At 45.4% G+C, this 17,186-nt stretch overlaps 1 protein-coding gene across 1 annotated transcript in view; it reads right to left on the bottom strand.

Moving 5' to 3' along the window:
• Positions 1-17,186, bottom strand: part of LOC147665212 (guanine nucleotide-binding protein G(I)/G(S)/G(O) subunit gamma-5) — a 45,900-nt gene that overhangs the window by 11,976 nt on the left and 16,738 nt on the right. The window contains exon 2 of the mRNA XM_086949672.1: positions 14,341-14,496. Within this exon, the coding sequence (XP_086805798.1) occupies positions 14,371-14,496 (126 nt within the window). The 3' untranslated portion in view covers positions 14,341-14,370. The remainder of the gene's footprint in view (positions 1-14,340; positions 14,497-17,186) is intronic.

Genomic DNA, 17,186 nt, shown 5'->3' with positions numbered 1-17,186 from the left:
TCCCTCCTTTGTTTTAGTCCGATATCAACACCTTCACCACCCTCACGGGGATGCACAGGCAAAGTCTCGGAGCCGTTGGCTGGGACCAGGGTTGGGCCGGAGACTGTATCGTTGACTTCGGTCACAGGGAGATGGCACAACCCCAGCCGGGGTTTCCTGGGCCCTTTCACGGTCCTGGGTCTGCCTGCTCAACTGGGGTTTGGCCCCTGCATCCAGTGGTCTGGGCACCTCCAAGGCTGGACTTCACCCTGGTGATGATCCCGAGAGGGGTGTCCTTGGCGTCGTGTCTTGAGATACTTCAGATTCAACGTCAGCTTCCGTTTCCGTGGCCTTCTTGAAACTGGAGACGTTGCGGGTGACTAGAAGGTGTCCCTTCTGGGCCATCACCATCGTCCCTTCGAAACTTCCACCCGGGGTGCCGGTCTTTGAATACCAAGGAGTCTCCTATGTTAAGCGTCGGCTCCTGCGCTCGACGAGCCTCACTTGCCTTCCGGTTCATGGTCTCTCTCCTCGCCTGGACAGCCTAGTCATCCTTCATCCCAGGCGCCCACATTTGATCTGACGGGATGCTGTCTCGGGGGGCTCTTTTGAACAGCAATGCGCAGCGCCTGATTGAGGGTTCTCATCAGCCTCTCTACTTCCCCGTTCGCTTAGGGCCACAATGGGGTGATCTTTCGATGTCGTATAGCAAGTTTCACCAGGTAGTCCTGGAACTCCCGACCTTGGAAGGGGGGTCCATTGTCGGATTTGATCTCTTCAGGCAACCCCATGATGGCGAAGACACGGTCCATAACTTTCTTTACCTGTGGGAACGCTGTCGACGTGATGACCTCAACAACCGGAAACTTTGAGAATAAATCTAGGATTACCATCATGTGATGACCGTCGGGAAAACTGCCAAAGTCTACACTCAGGTGCGCCCACGGGGTGCTGCAGTGTTCCTCAGGGATCACTGGTGCTGGCGAGGGGTCTCCTCCCGTGATCGTGCAGGCATGAAATGACCTCACCATTTCATACACCATGGTGTCCATGGTCGGGAACCAGACTTTGTTCCTCAATCTGGCTTTGGTCTTGGCCATTCCCTGATGTCCGACATGGGCTAAGGCGAGGATCCTCTTCTGTAGGCTCTTGGGTACCACAATCAGGTGCCCTCTCAGGACGACTCAGTCTTCCCCCATGCTCCACTCATTCCGCACTTGCCATATCTGTTGCCGCGCGTGGCCAACCTCCAGCCGGAGAGCTCGGGCCCCATCCATTAAGTGAGCCCAGCGGTTGCCTACCAGTGCTTCCCGGACTGGAGACAGGGTGGCGTCTTCCTGGGTGGCTTGTCCTATCTCTTTCAGCGTCATTGCCTTGGGGCAAGCCGCTTGCGAAACCATGTGGACGAAAGCCTCTACGCTGCAGCCTGAGGGCGGGCGGACACAGGCACCTCCGGGTGTCGGGACAGATAATCTGCCGGATTGTGTGCCCCAGGGAGGAAGATGACCTTGAAGTTGTACCCTTGTAGCTGTACGGCCCATCGCTCAATCCGTGGGGGGAGCCAAACGGGACGATCCCGCAAACAGTGGCAGCAGCGGCTTGTGGTCGGTCACCACATTGAATTCCTGGCCGCACAGGTATAGATGAAAATGTTGGCACGCCCACTTGATTGCCAACGCTTCACGTTCGATCTGCACGTAGGGCGTCTCAGTGTCGGTCAGGGCCTTGCTGGCCTATGCAACTGGCTTCCATACTTCAGAGCCGTGGTCTTGCAGGAGCACCAGTCCCACGGGGCTTGCATCCACGACAAGCTCCGTCTTGTGCTGTGGCTGGAAGTACGCCATCACGGTCTTGTCGAGCAGGCTCGCCTTGATATCATTGAAGGCCTGGTTAGCTGCCACAGACCATTCCCACTTGAGGTCCTGGCGCATGAGTGTCCGCAGAGGTTCCGACATTGCCACCTAATTGGGAATAAAATCGACCACAGTATGTTGCCATCCCCAGGAAGCTCCTCACCTCCATGGGGTTCCGTGGGGTGCTTGCTGCCCGGATGGCCTCTGCCTTTTTGGGATCCACTTTGAGTCCTTCTCGCGTGAAGGTGTATCCAAAGCTGTAAATAGTGTAAATGTTTGTATTTTTGTGCCTTCTCACCTGAAAAAATGTTCCTATAAAAAAAAAAGACTAAAAATTCATGAAAAGGGTAAAATAAATTGACCCATACAAACAAAATATTTTTGTCTGTTTGTATTCACAAAAATTGTGAGATAAAGTGGTTTGAGGGCTAGCATTTTCACTTTCCCATTCTGCTTATAGAAAAGCTCCTGCTACAGGAGTGTTGATCCAACATGTAAACGGCTTTATCGTTTCATGACTGCAGTATAATTACAACCAAAAGGTGCCAAGCCTCCATTTCTGACATCTTGGAAGGTTATGGATCCAATAAACAGAGTGAGTAGGTGTGACTTTGTGTCCTCTTTCCCTACCGCCGGAAGCAAACCTAGAGATATTGGTTAAGAAAACCCCAGTGTTTCATGGTTTTAGATCAGAGAGTAACCTCAACCCTAAGTTTTCAAGAGGGCCCACTACAGACTTAGTTTTTGGGGTCGGTGGGATGGAAGGTTATCAAAAGATGGAAAATGATTAACTTCTGGGTTCAAAGTTGGCCTCTTTGGCATTGACGTTTAAAATGTAGACATTATACTAGTTTCAAATGAGGGTATCTAAGGTAGCATGCATGAGACCAAGACTTCTAATTTATCTTTGCTGCTCGCTGGATTGCATGAAGCTGAAGACTGCTTTGCCTTTTCTTAATTAACTTGGTCAGCACCTCTGCTATTTTAGGAATACACTTCAGGGTCATCTACTGAGTGAGACCTGGCGGGAGACACTCCCTTTCCTCCACAACCCTTGTCAAAATGGATAGTTCTCCATGATCCCCTCAGAAGAGGCCCAGATTTGAAGCAGCTTTTTAAAGCTTTGAGGGTGGGTAGGTGAACGCAGAGGACATGCACAATGACGTCCTAGTGTAAGACTGTCCAACAGCACTGGCCCATTGTCATCCCTTTATTTTAAATAAATTTAAACACAATGTTCATTTATGTTAAGTAATTTTGGCACAACTCACTGGGAACAGTAGGTGTGACGTATTGGCAGCTTCTTACGATTTTAACTAAAGGTCATCAAATGTTCGCCAACATCTGCTAAGCCCCTCACAGAAAGAATCAGTGACTTAACTGGACTACTGAAAAAGCACGTTCAATAGCACGTTAAGTGGTGGAGATTCAGCAAGACGAGCAAACTCCCATCAGCGCCAACTTTTATTTTTTGATTAATTTCTTTGTTACCCTTTAGCTTGCTGGTCAAACACTCGGTTGGCCAACCTGCTTGCCAAATTCAGAGACCTTTGTAGTAGTGTCTCAGCGCAGTAGCCCTTTTGGTGCATGACACGCAGAGTTCAGAATACTCTGTTGCTCACCAAGTCCACACAAACACACTATCCTTACTTACCTGGTACCTGTGTCATTGCTTTGCAAATGTAAGGTCACAAACCTTAAGTGACGTCAAAAACACGAAGGAAAAATTTTGTGGGAAGATTGCCATCTTCCATTTTACTGTCTTCGATAAGCAGTGAAAAAAATTTAAACAATATAGCAGTTTTTTTTATCTGTAGGCTACTGCATTAATACTTTGTCATTTCATTTCTATATCTGTTCCAACCTTTGCAAACATTGAAACTCTGCAAGTATTAGCCGTCTGCAAAGTGTACATTTAGCCAGTAGCCTTTCTTTCTTTCTTTACTGTACAGTGCTTACACAGCTGCTCAACTGCTGCATGCTACGCACACAGGTATATCATTTCTGCTCAGATTACCGATTCATTATACTTTGTGCTGCATTATTGTACTGTGCCTTCTGCTGATCTGAACATAAATACGTTTAAGATAGGAGATATGTGAGAACAAAACTTGGCTGAACACCGTTTATTACTGTACTTGACAGCCGTGATGCACTGTATGGACATAATCCACCTATCTTGTTCAACCTAGGACTGCTCACTGAATTTCTCGTCCTCCAGATTACCTTGAGCACCAAAACCGGAGTTTATTCCCATTTTGAGAAGACAGCCCCACTTCTAATTATTCAATGCAGGGAACCCCGGTCTGAGAATTGGCAATTGGAGGTGCAGACGCGAGCAAAGGATATCAAAACTTGGTCTATAGAGAAGAAATGCCTTTTGCACTGGTGCCCACTTGTACACTGGGCATGAGTGCCATAATCTAGTACTGCAACTCTCCACCCCCCACAGGCCAGAGCCTCCATCCTAAACTGGCACTAAACAGATGCACTTTCTCCCTGCTGCTATGTTATGCAGGGGGGTCAGACCCGAACTTCAGGGGAGAAGAGGCGGCCTACCATTTCACACACTGGGGGCTGATACAGTATTAGAATACACGTTTGAAAGGCCAGTAGGTCTGGCTTTAATGTTCTAATGCATGGAAAAGAAACATGTCCAGGCCTGTTCTTTTATGCTGTAGATCATTAGAGCCAGATCTTTTGTCTTCACTAAAGCATTCCCCCGAAACACTGAGCACTGCTGGAGGTCACAGAGTGCTCACCAGACCTGCAAGCATCGGATGTCCGCAAGATGGTTGGTACCAAGTGAGTCCATCAAAAAAGAACGCACTGAAGGCTTAATGGAAAACTGTATTTTCGGATTACAAGTAGCATGAACTGCATATTAACATACTTCAATTGAACAAGATGCGTGTGGTGGAATCTCCCAATATTCTCAATAACAAGCTCCCACAGACACTGATGAAGTAGGCTTGAGTTTTTAAGAATAAAGTAGAATAAAGAAAATCGTGAGAGCTTATATGGCTGTCAAATTGAGGTGGGCTCACCAACAGCTCCGATCGAAGGGGTATCCACAGAGTATAAGAAGCCGGATATCTGTTCTCAAAGTAAACGCATGCACATGTTGGTTTTTCTACAGCATGGACCTAGCCAGAGAGCGACAATGTTGCCTATTATGGGAGGTGATGGAAAATGATGCAAGACTGTATTTATCTAGTGGTGGCATATCTTTGTTACTTACACTATTATCTCACACATTAAAATTTTGGCACATTGCCTAACTGGATTCAAATTAAGGTCCTCGGAAAGCTCAGGCACTAGATCGAATCTCCTTCCTTAGTTGATGTACTGGAACTTTCAAAAAAGCTCTAATCCTTCAATTTCATCACACCATGTAAGCTCTCATGTTCTATTGATGTTTTAACATAGCCATTAGGACGCATTCCTCATGCTGTCTGGTGAGCGAACCGAATGCAAATGTTGGTATTTGTGTTTATACACGAGTAGCTAAATGAGTTGTCTCTTGTTTAAGGTTGAGTTGTATCTATCTGCATTTACACAACGGTTTGAAGTTAAGTACATACAGAGCATGCATAATGGTTAACTGTGTAATGTGTTCCAGTATTACCATGGAGGGGTTCTGGTGATATCTTTGGCCTTGAAGTTTGTAACGGTCACCAGAAGTCTGAGATGGCACTCTATTTTTTATATTACAAGCCATTTTATTCAAAGTGTGTAAGAAAGTGCCCTCTTTCTGCATGGTTGCCCCCACTTTTTGCTTAATTGCTGATGTACTTTTGAGTGTGCCCTGGACTCCTGCTAATTAGGTAGTAAGGGCCTATGTTCTTTACCTAAAACTGCATTGAAGCCTACACTCAAATAGCATCTCTGGCCACAGGTCGCCCCTGGTAAATAGTACCACAGGTACCCAGGGCACGGTGACCAGAGAATGCCTCTAAAGGCTGCATCACTTATTGTGCCACTCTTAGAGGTCCTGAACCCTGACACTCATACACTGCCTTTGCAGGCTGTGTGTCTTGGTGCAGAACAAAGTGAAGAGTCTACATGGCACATATCCCTGTGTGCCATGCCTACAACCCACTGCCCTGGCATAGATCAGTCACACCTCTAGCTGGGTGCACCATACCAGTGGGGAAGGAGGAGAAGGAGGAGAAGGAGGAGAAGGAAATGAAGGAGGAGGAGATCTGCAACCTCTGGCTCCGGCCAGACACTGTGGATCTGCCCCACTCTGCACCCGCAGTCCACAGCCCGAGCTCGAGCGGGCAACACCACGAGGAGGTCACCCCAGCGTTCTTGACCAGCGATCCCCGACCTGCCTCAAGCCGACGCCTGTAGTCTAAGGCCAGAAGGCCCCCCTAACCGCGACAAGGAGCTTGTAAGAACAGCTGACCACAACTGGTACGCCTGCACACTACGTCCCAGGGCCTTGTGTGCCCAAACAGACTGTGCCTAACCAACCCCTAAATTCCCAACTTACCACTCAAAGTGGTGGTCGCACCCAGAAGACCTACATCTCCCTGCCTGCAGTGCTTTTGCAAACCGGAGGTTCTCTATTGAAGCACTGCCCAACACCCGGCCACCCTAGTGCCGCTGAGGGTGCACCTTTGGTGCTAGTGTGTTCTCCCATTCGCCCTGAGCTAAAGTCCAGGAGCTTTGCTCCCACAACTCAGTGGCCTGCTCGTCAGCAGCCACCAACCGAAGGCTCCCTACCCCCATTCGGAAACATTTGGCCTCAGCACTCTGCACTCCTAGTGCCGTTGAGGGTGTAACACGAGTGCATCCTTGACCCCGGGGGACCTCCAAATCTACCCCCAGACCCTCAACTTCCCCTACCAAATACTTACCTCAAAACCGATAACACTATATTCCTCCATAGGATTACATGGACTGTTATTCTGTGAAAAGTTTTTAAGTGTGGAGTTTGAGAAACTAAAGAAATCTTTAAAATTGCATAATCTGGTGTGATGATGGGAGTTAAAATTTGCCAGGGAGGCAACCAACTATAACTGGAGCACGCTGTCAGAAAAAAAGACCTTAACAGGTAAATGCTACCAATGGGGTCATAAAGTATCCTGGTAGTCTGATGTAAGTTCCCTCTTCAGGGTCCAACTCTAGTCCGTCAATATGTTTCGCGCCCCTAGTGGTCAAAAGGAACAGTGGCGGTTCATTAGGACAGGAATAGTGGGTGAATCTTCCTACCCCACAAATGTGACAAATGTGGGGCCCTGTGAGTGGTACTTACTTATTTGAGGGTTGTTTTCCAACAGGTCAGGCGAGAAAAAGGAGACAGAATTATGTTCCTGGCATAAGAGCGTATTATTGACCAGGATATCCACTATTGTGGACCAAAATGTTCATCTGGTGCTGGAGTAGCTTACAGACATGTAAAGACATATATAAGACCCACTCAACATAAAAATAGGTAAGGTGAAGAGAAAATCTTTTAGAATCGCTCGCATTTGGAATTTCTTTTAGCTGAGCTCCGAGCCTAAAGAGTTCGAGGCTGGTACCCCCGTGCACCAAATTTGCCGAAGGTCCCAATAATAACTGCCATGCAGTATGAGAGAAGGAAATTTCATTGTGTAAGTGGCACAAGCTTTCATACATACAATACCGCTGTGCAATTAGTGTAGTTGCCAGTGAAGCAGCCAACCATTGTATTGCACACAAAAGAGATCACCATAATGCATCCTGCCAGCTCACAAGTGGTCGCAGTATTAAAAACAGGAGCATGGTTGTGTTTCCATTGCTTCCCTTTCTTATACATTGTGAGGCACATAATCTTACCTCCAACTGGAGAAATAAGGGCTTATAAGAATGAAAAAGGATCAACTGGTACACACAAGACCTTGAACAAAAGGAACCCAGATCACAAACACTTTGGAACCTTCCTCCAGTTAGCAGGCACTACCCCTGCTGGAGCTGTACCGCGTGTAATACTGAACACTCAAAACAGCCACAGCTAGGATCTTTCTCCTGGACACAGCACACCAACTGCAAAACCCGAAACTGCATTTACCCAATTACATATCCCTGCCAAATGTATTATACAGGGATGACAACTAGACCTATAAAAATAAGAATTGGGGAACAGAAGAGTATCATAAGATGTGGACGCAATGCTACAAAGATGAGCAACCACTTCAATGATCTGAAACACTCCATTAACGATCTGAAGTGGGCAATCCTGGAATCAAACACATCATGGACCCCAGCCACATTATTTAGGCGAAAACAGCGCTGCGTGTTCCACCTGCATACCAAACAGGATTGATTGAATGACCACATCCCATGGATCGAATTGTAGGCCTACATCCCTGAGCAACCCAATATGGAATTTACTCAGGCCTATTCTTTGGTGTATAAATGTTGCTACTGATCACCACCTTATGTACCAGAATGATCGTTAAATAATTATAACAATCCGAGACGATCAGAACAACACTTTTACATTATATTAATATACATTTACAGATACAGGGTGGATGTCGGGCTTATAAGATTACATCATACCAGATCACACAAAACAAATTACTTATTAATAAGTATCATTCGGATGTACTAAGTGTCACCTAATGATGAACCTTAATAAGCTACTCTAATATGAGTTTTGTGACCGGCACCCCGTACACCCAAGTGCAGTTAACAGTTACCCCATTTACTAACGATAAGCTTCTTCTCCTTTGCATTTCAACACCATTTCATGTGAACCACCAGACCTACGTGTCACCATGTCTCATCTTCAACACTGTTTTAAGATGAACTACACATGCGTGAGAACATTTCTGGCACATCCTCACCATCTATAACCTCAACACCAATTTAAGATGCCCACCAGACATGCGTGATCATACTGGAGACAGATATTAAATGTCTTCACTTCACCACCACTCTAAGATGGCCGCTAGACATGTGTGATGATGCACTTCTGGGGTCATGCAGATTACGGCTCAAGCCCAAAAAGTGTACTACTTTAAAACAGGTACCCCCGGCTCCCGCATCCACATTCGGGAGAAGCAGAGGACAAGGGTAGGTGTGACAACTATATCGCACTCAGAAACCGGGAGTACTAAATACAGCTCTATGAACTGGCGTACACAGATAAAGCATATGTGATCCTCCGGTTTGGATCCTGCTTATTTATCTCACCTACTTCCTTCCAGTTTAGCACGACTGAGCGCTGCACCTCTGCCACACCATAGGGAGTACTTATATCTTGAGTTGGAGGCAAGATTAGGGGCCTCACGATGTATAAGAAAGGGAAACAATGGAAACACAACCATGCTCCGGTTTGTAATACTGTGGCCACTTAGGAGATAGCAGCACGCATTATGGTGATCTCTTGTGAGTGTATAAAACAGTTTGCTGCTACACTGGCAATCTACAATATTTGCACAGTGGCATTGTGTTTGTGATAGCTTGTTCCACATACACTATGGCAGTGCTCAAAAAAAGTCTCACTAGACCTGCAGGTCTAGCAACTTAAAAAAAATCTACTTGACCTACCTATAATGCACTTGACCTCTGTCAGCAAATGTGACAAGTTAACAAGATTTAAACGCATTTTTTTGCTCATTCACTTTGTGAGCTCGGTGAATTCCTAAAAACTCTGCTGCGCTGAGTTTTTTCCACGCTCGTGCTCGTCAACGGTAAGTTGTCGAGCACGAGCAAAGAAAACCAGTGCTAGTCCACTTCGCTGCGAGATTTCTCAATGAGGGCAGTCGCGAATGGTCACTACTGCTCTCACTGAGAAAAAGGTCAGTTCGCGTTGTTGAGGCAGCTGCCGCTCGAGTAGAACTTCTACTCTAGCTGCAGAAAGAAGCAGAGCCCTCTTGCACTGTGTGAGATGCTGTTCATGCCGATTTTACAGCGCAGGACAAACACCTGGCACTAAAAATCATTGAGACTGGTGCAAGGTAACCCACTCCGCCGCATGCGAAAATCCACGTAGCCTGGCAGAGTTTTTTTGTCACTTCTCGCCCTCTTGCACTGTGCAAGATGCCATTCACACCGATTTTAAAGTGCGGGACAAACCACCTGGCACTAAAAATTGTTGAGAATGGCACGAGGTAACCCACTCCGCCGCTTACAGAACTCTGCGTAGCTTGGTGAAGTTTTTTTCTCACTTCGCGAATTCCACTACATATGATCTAGATTTTACATTTAATTAAAAAGGTGGGTTTAATACCACTGCTTTTTGTACAATAAAAGCGCCAAAACCTGCAGTGCATGCATTTTTACTTGAAGATGGAAGCGCTTCTCCATTTTAACCAATCATTGTGGAGCAGTATCATTTTTATTGTGGTATTTTCTGTCTCAGGTACTTTTCAAACAGTTGATGAATCTTTTCAGTTTTGGCCCTGCAATACTTCTTTAAAATGGCTAAACACTGCTGTGAGGGAAATTAGGCAATATTGTTAACCTGCACTGTAGTACATGGGAAGGGAAGAGTGGGCCTGAGCAGCAAAGATAAAGAAAAAACATAAAATATGAACTTTTGTCTCAGAGCACCAAGTTTGAGCTTTAAAACCGGTGTACTCTGAAAAAGGGGGCAGGGAGTCAGGTGGACCATGTGTCTGAAGTACGTGTGTTAACCCACGGGTCTACACTTTGTTCAGATCCTTTGAAATGCAAATGGGTCTTCGATTTGGAGCAGGCACCGGTCTCCCTTTGGCTCAAGAGTTTCCAACCACCAATTGCCACTGGCAGAGACTGCAAGGATGATCAAGTTGTAGGCTACATGAGACCATGACTAGTCTGGGCAACACCATGCTGCTGTGGCAGATCGCTTTGGAGAGAAGTGCCAGGTGCTGTCTATCCACAGTATCATTCGGATATGCCTCTTCAGTCTATTATACTTCTGTACACCAAAACATGTAGGCCAGGAGGCGCACAAGGACCTTCTGGGGGAAGGTGTGCGAGATGTCTGAGGGGCATAGTTAAACTATGATCCACTAATACAGGCAGTTTAATTTATTTAGCAGAAACTGCACATGCCTCAGGAACTACAGTATATCTGTTAAAATACGCTGTCACGGCACACATCACTGCATCAATGAAGCCAATGAAAATCCACAAAATGCAGCAGAGGCATGATCTCCAGTACTATCCCAGCTTCTTATGGGCCTGTGCTTCCAGTCCTATCAACGGGGCAGTGGCGTTTTTTGCATAATTATGGCTTTGCCACATTATCCATCATCTACTGCATACTATCTAGATTTTAAAAATACTAAAAAAAATATTTTGTTTCTAGCTCAAATAGTTAAAAAAAGTTACTAAAAATGCAGCAACGTGTTCCTACATAGCAGAAGGCCCTTGGTAAAGGTTGACTGGTCAGCGTTCGGCTGCTTATTGCTATATTTAGATTTTAAATTGGTACATTTGAGGTGCGTCCTATGCCCAGAAAGGGTTAACAAGTGTAAATTAACAAAGTAAAGAAATTATACTTTCCTAAAATGTGCTGCGTTACGTTGCATAATTTGCCTTTCCTTGCCTCTGTTTAGTCAACCTCGCAGAATAATTTGGCCCTCCCATCGATCCACAATTTCAGTAGCCCTGCCTTTTAAGAAGTTAGGAGGGGTATTGGGGTGGGTTTCCCCTTTTCACTCCTGACCTTGCTGCTCCATCTGGCTCCTCGCTGGGAATCGTGGATAGCTGGTTGCTATGCCCACTACCAGTTTCTTGTTTTGCTGCTGCCATGGAGCCTCAGAGTAGCCACATAAATAATCCAGGTAAGTAAAATAAAAATGCTAATTCATTTATGCATTTGTATATGCTTTTCTGAGTGACTGAAGCAGTAGGACTATGCTAGAATGTGTTATTGATTGGAGGATGTGCAAGGGAGTGGTAGTGAATCGTGGGTGTAGCCATCAATAGTGCAGTTTCACCAGAGCCCAGAGTTAGTGAGTGTGTACAAGCGTGTTAGTGAGAATCAGTGAGTAGGAGACGTTTGTGTGCGAGTAACACAGAGTGTGAGTTAGAATGGGTGAGAATGAGCAAGTGAGAGAATGGGAATTAGAGTGAATGAGGGCGAAGGCAACTAAAGCCCAGATGATAAAAACGTTCACACAATGCAGCGCAGCAGCCCGAGTTGCTGCGTTGCACGAGATGGAGGGAGTAGGAAAGCGCCATATCTGCAAAGATACAGCCCTAACCTGCTCTCTCCCATGAAACAGCACACAATTAGGCTGCAGAGTGCCACACAAACCCATTTGCGCCATAGTGCAAAGGTGTCTGAATAAGTATAGCATAGGTTTGGAAGGGTGCCCTTAAAGTGTAAAATGTTATGCTTTGATTAACTTCAAAACTTTTCCGACTTCGGATTTGTGCTATACAGTGCAGTACATAGGCAAAGTGGGAAAAGTTGGGAGGAATAACAGCATTTCTCCCTTTCAACGTCTGCTTTAAAGTGCTATTACTTTTTGACATCAGTCTACTATTGTTAGTAGATAAGGTTTTACATCAAAAACCATGGTTGGTTGCATGGGAACGCACAGGTACTACCCATTGAATGCCTCCTTGAACAAAGATGTGCTTTGCACTGCATGCGTTACTTTCATGTTTTGCAATAGAATGTAAATTTAACAAACATTTTGCGCCGGATTTGCCTCCTAAGTGATGAAAACCTACACATATATATATATATATATATATATATATATATATATATATATATATATATATGTGTGTTTTTTAATCAGGGTCTAAATGTGAGAGGGAATGAGTAAGGCAAATTTTGAAAGAAATGGGGTAAACTCATGGGTATACACCTCACCACTTTCAAAGATCACCAACAGCCACTAAGGCCATTACTGAGAAGATGTGGCCCAACAGCCTGAGCTGTGCCAACTTTGGGAATGGAGGTTTAAATACCAGTGTCCGCTCACCCGGTGATACTAGGCAAATCACTTAATCTCCCTGTGCTTAAAAAAATAAACTGACTTTGTATAATGTAATCTGGTGCTCACATAAAGCATCCTGATGCCTTTGGTCCATGTGTGCACTATATAAAACTGCACAAATAAAAATGACAGGTAGCCAGAACATTTTACTCAGAGGATTGGAACTGCTACCCCACTGGCCCTCTTTGCTATCCATCTACTCTACGCCTATTTTGCAAACATAATTTCGTATGTTGGCATGGTTTTGGCACTTTTAGAACCAAAACCACAAATACCCAATTGACATAACAGTTTGGACTGCTGGATAGTCACTGCATTTAATAAAAAAATATATTTTTTAAAACGTTCCTTTTTAGCATTTATTTATCGCATAATACCCCTCACATGAGTATTTGCATTTATATAGTGCGTACTAAAGACAATTTGGGATTTCTGCCTTCTTTGCTGGGAAGCACAGGAAGATGGTATAGACTGCCTTTAAAGTGCAGATATGGGGTCTTGCATATCAGTTAATGGGCAAGCAGTGTCTCTTTAAAACAAAGCGTGATCACAAAAGTACATTGCCGTGCATAATTAGAACCCCCACTGTGGGTTTTTGTCCTAAATGCTGTTAATCACCTGTGACCCCCGACTCCCCATCGCCTGCTTTGAAGACACCACAAGCAGAAAAGTAAGCTAAGGCCTCCGACGGAGAAAAGAAAAAGGTTTGTTCCGACTCTCTTCTCCAGCCGTACTCCTCTTTCTTTAAGTGTATTTAGCAGCAAAGGCTAGTGGATACAGCATTTTGTTGGTATCTCCTTAAAGATCGGACCCAAAGAGGATACATAGTAGCCCACATTCTTGCCAAGTGATTACAGGATCTTCATTATTTTGAAACGAACCTATGGATGCACACTGCTTGTCCTTCCCCTTTCCAGTTACCTACTCTACAATTCTTTGATTTCCAGCAATGAGTGCATCACCTCCCCCCTACCCACGCAGGCACGCTGGTTGTGCCCATCTAGCGGGCATTCCTTGATCTTCAAGACAGCTAGGAAATGGAACTTACTTCATGTGATGCAGTTGATATGGACCTCAATTTGTGCCCTCCTGAAAAGTCGCTTTCCCCTTATACCAATTTATCAGGCTACGATGCTCACTAAATTTAATAATATCTCCATCTGTCACTTGCTGCTGTACAGATACATTAAGGGGCAGTGGTAGCTGCCCCTTGATTAACTAATACCCCCCCCCCCCCCCCCCCCCCCCTTGGCCTGCAAAAATGTATTGCTATTTATTCATGGTCTCAAGTCCCCTGAAGGCAACAGAAGGAACGGAAATGCAGCAGGGATATTGGAGGTTCAGTTTACACTCAAGACCTTTCCTTCAGCCCCGCAGCAGAATGTAAAAAGTTACCAAGGTACCAATTTTGAGGCAATGGGTTAACTGGAGACTTTATCAGGGGCATAGAGTATGTGACATCACTTTCGCTCCTAAATAATCATGTGGCTTAAAATGCCAAATAACAAAGGATTGAAATAAAGAAACCTTCCTGCAATGCTATAGAAATAGCTCCACAAAACTGTACCATAAAAGTAGTAACTTACCACTGATAAAAAGAAGAAACTTTCTCCAAGTTATAAAAATGAACAAACTTTTGGAGGCCTGAAAGGATTTGTACTAGAAGAGACTCCAGTCAGCAAGGGATCGTGTGGGGCATTCTGAAGGCAGAACTGCTTCAAGTCGGCAGCAGCTTGAGAAACCTGTGTAAGATAAGTAAAAAACTCAGTAATACTATTCACAATTTAAGGTCCAGTAAGAAGCTCTTCCAAAAGAAAATTAACCCCTTAAGTAATTAAGAACGTAAACATGCACATATTAAAACCTTTATGAAGTTAGAGGCACATTTATTGGCTTTATCTCCACATAATGATGGCAAGAGAACCAGAGTTGCATATATCACAGAAAATGTAATTTCTTGTCTTAGTCCAAACGACCCAACTCCACAATGGTAGGCTGCCAGAAGCATATATAGTCACTTGCGTTTCTGACAAGTACCAGAAAGTGGATGTTATCTTCTGGGATCCACATTAAAGAGCCGTTTAACACGTTCGATGCTGATGACGGAGCGGTTCCTTCATGGCTCTCCAGACGCGCCTGCGCGGCGCTGATTTCGCGCCTGTGCGTTCTATTTAGCGGGGCGGCCCATGACGGAATCGCTCCGTCACGAGCACAGCTCAACCGCAGCTGGTGACATAGCGGTTCTGTCACCAGCATGCGGCTGCCCCGCCCTGTTAGCGCTGCGGCGGAATAGCCGCCGCATCGAAAGAGTTAAGAATAAAGAGTGTTGATGCAGATTAATAGATGTCCAGAAAAGCCAAGAAGTCAAATAATTTACACCAAGGATGGTTCCCGGGGATTTCTGAGAACTGGTCCTGAACTCCACCGACGCACAGTTGCCCTTCAAGAAGCCCGGAGGCTGTGGGTCCTGAGAACTGCAGCAGTGATTGAGTTCTGCTGGCTAGCTTAGGAGACGCTCACCCATAAAGAAGAGAGCAGCAGGAGCCCAGACAGTGGACCAGTCTGGTGCAGGGATCTGTAAAAATCAAACTCCCAACCAAGAGCACACTATAGTGGCCAGGGGCCTGAAGGAAATGCTCCTGGTGGGTAGTGTTGGCCACCTGAAGCAAAATGAGCCCCAAAGAAAATTGAAATTAGTCCTGCAGGCCCATAGCAATTGCCATTTAAAGCTCAGTCTCCAAGAGGAAAGAGTCGAGAATGCCCTATCTTAGAATTCCCCCAGAAGCCAAGCCCCAGTGCGTCCCTCAATCTTAAATTGACATTTCCATGGCGAGGGGCGTGTGTGGGGCCCACTTCTTGAGCCATCCCCAGGGCCTTATGACTTCAGAGATGTTCCGGGTGTTGGCCTATTCCCCCTGGGGACAGGTTAGCCCAGAAAAGGTCCATAAAGCGGATAAGGACTGTGGGGCAATGTTCAACCCCTCCCCCCCCATTTTCCTCCAATCCGCAAGCGCTTGGTGTCCCTTATGGGGGAACAAGGGAGGAAGCCACATAAGTAAAATGCCTGTGCTGGGAAGCCGCTAACAACTTATTCATACCTGGGGTGATGGAGCATCCCCACAGGCCCGTACTAATGGGCTACAATTCGCATATATCTCCAAGGCCTCAGACATCCATAAAATATGTTACAGGACCAGCAGGTCCAATGACTTCAATAGTCTCCTGCACCCAATCATAATGCTCTTGACCCATTAGCAGATTTCAAATTGCATGATCTTGGGCAAACATTTTTTCACCGAGCTGCCTTTTTCTTCATTATCACATATGCGAGCAAGTCTACAGTTAAAAAAACGTGTTTAACTCAGACTAAACTTTTGCTCCATGTACAATAAGAATCTATAATTCAAAAAAAGGAAGCTAGAGGGGTATGCTAGGTCCACCCTCTTACTCAAGTAGTAGACACAAAGAAGTCTGAGATATCGAATGAAGAACCTAGCTGTGGAGGTAGATTACCATCAGTAATGGATGTAATCTCGAAAGGAAAAATGTCCTTTCTTGAGTCCCCTCACTCACCGGAGTTTCCTCGTGGTGACATGCTTCATCATAGGGACCATCCCAACCTGTTGTGGGTTGAAGCGTGCCGCGACTTGCAAAAATACGTAGGAGCACTGTAGTGAGGAACTATGTTTAGTGCAGTGATGTGTGTGGAGTGCAGTGATTAAAAATACCTAACTAGTGGGCGGAATTACTTAATTCTTGCTTCTAGCTGATATATTAAAAATGGGGTGGGTCTCTAGATCAGCTTGGTTGCAATGAGTCATGAGTCCCAGTTGAGTGCCAACATGTTTCGAGCTTATCATTTCTTAACAAACCTGCAGAGGACAGGTTGAGATTTCATAACAATTACTTTCGCTATTACAAATATCTACTGAACATTATCTAATGTCGTATGTATGTTTTTCATATTAGTGCTCAATATTGGCATTTGTTATTAGCACATTTTTCATTGCACTTTGGAGTGGTATTCACAGGGATGGTCCCTGTGGTGTCCTGAAGAAGAGCTTGGGGGTAAGCTCGAAACATGTCTCTACTAGGACTCCAGACTCATTGCAACCAGGCTGACAGAGACCCACCCCATTTTTAATATATCAACTAGGAGCAAAAATAAAGTAATTCCGCCCTCTAGTTAGGTATTTCTAATCACTCCACTCCACACACACGTCACTGCACTACACATAGTTCCTCACTACAGTGCTCCTATGAATTTTCGCAAGTCGCAGCACGCCTCAACCCGCAGGGGGTTGGGCTGGCCCCTATGATGAAGCATGTCTTTGTGAGGAAACTCCGGTGAGTGAGGGGACTCAAGAAAGGACATTTTTCCTTTCCGGATTACATCCATTACTGATGGTAATCTACCTCAACAGCTAGGTTC

Source organism: Lissotriton vulgaris, unplaced genomic scaffold (assembly GCF_964263255.1).
Source record: "Lissotriton vulgaris unplaced genomic scaffold, aLisVul1.2 SCAFFOLD_423, whole genome shotgun sequence".
In the NCBI taxonomy this organism is placed as follows: Eukaryota; Metazoa; Chordata; class Amphibia; order Caudata; family Salamandridae; genus Lissotriton; species Lissotriton vulgaris.
The sequence above is the reverse complement of the archived record's forward strand: the minus strand, read 5'-3'. Positions and strand labels throughout refer to the sequence as shown.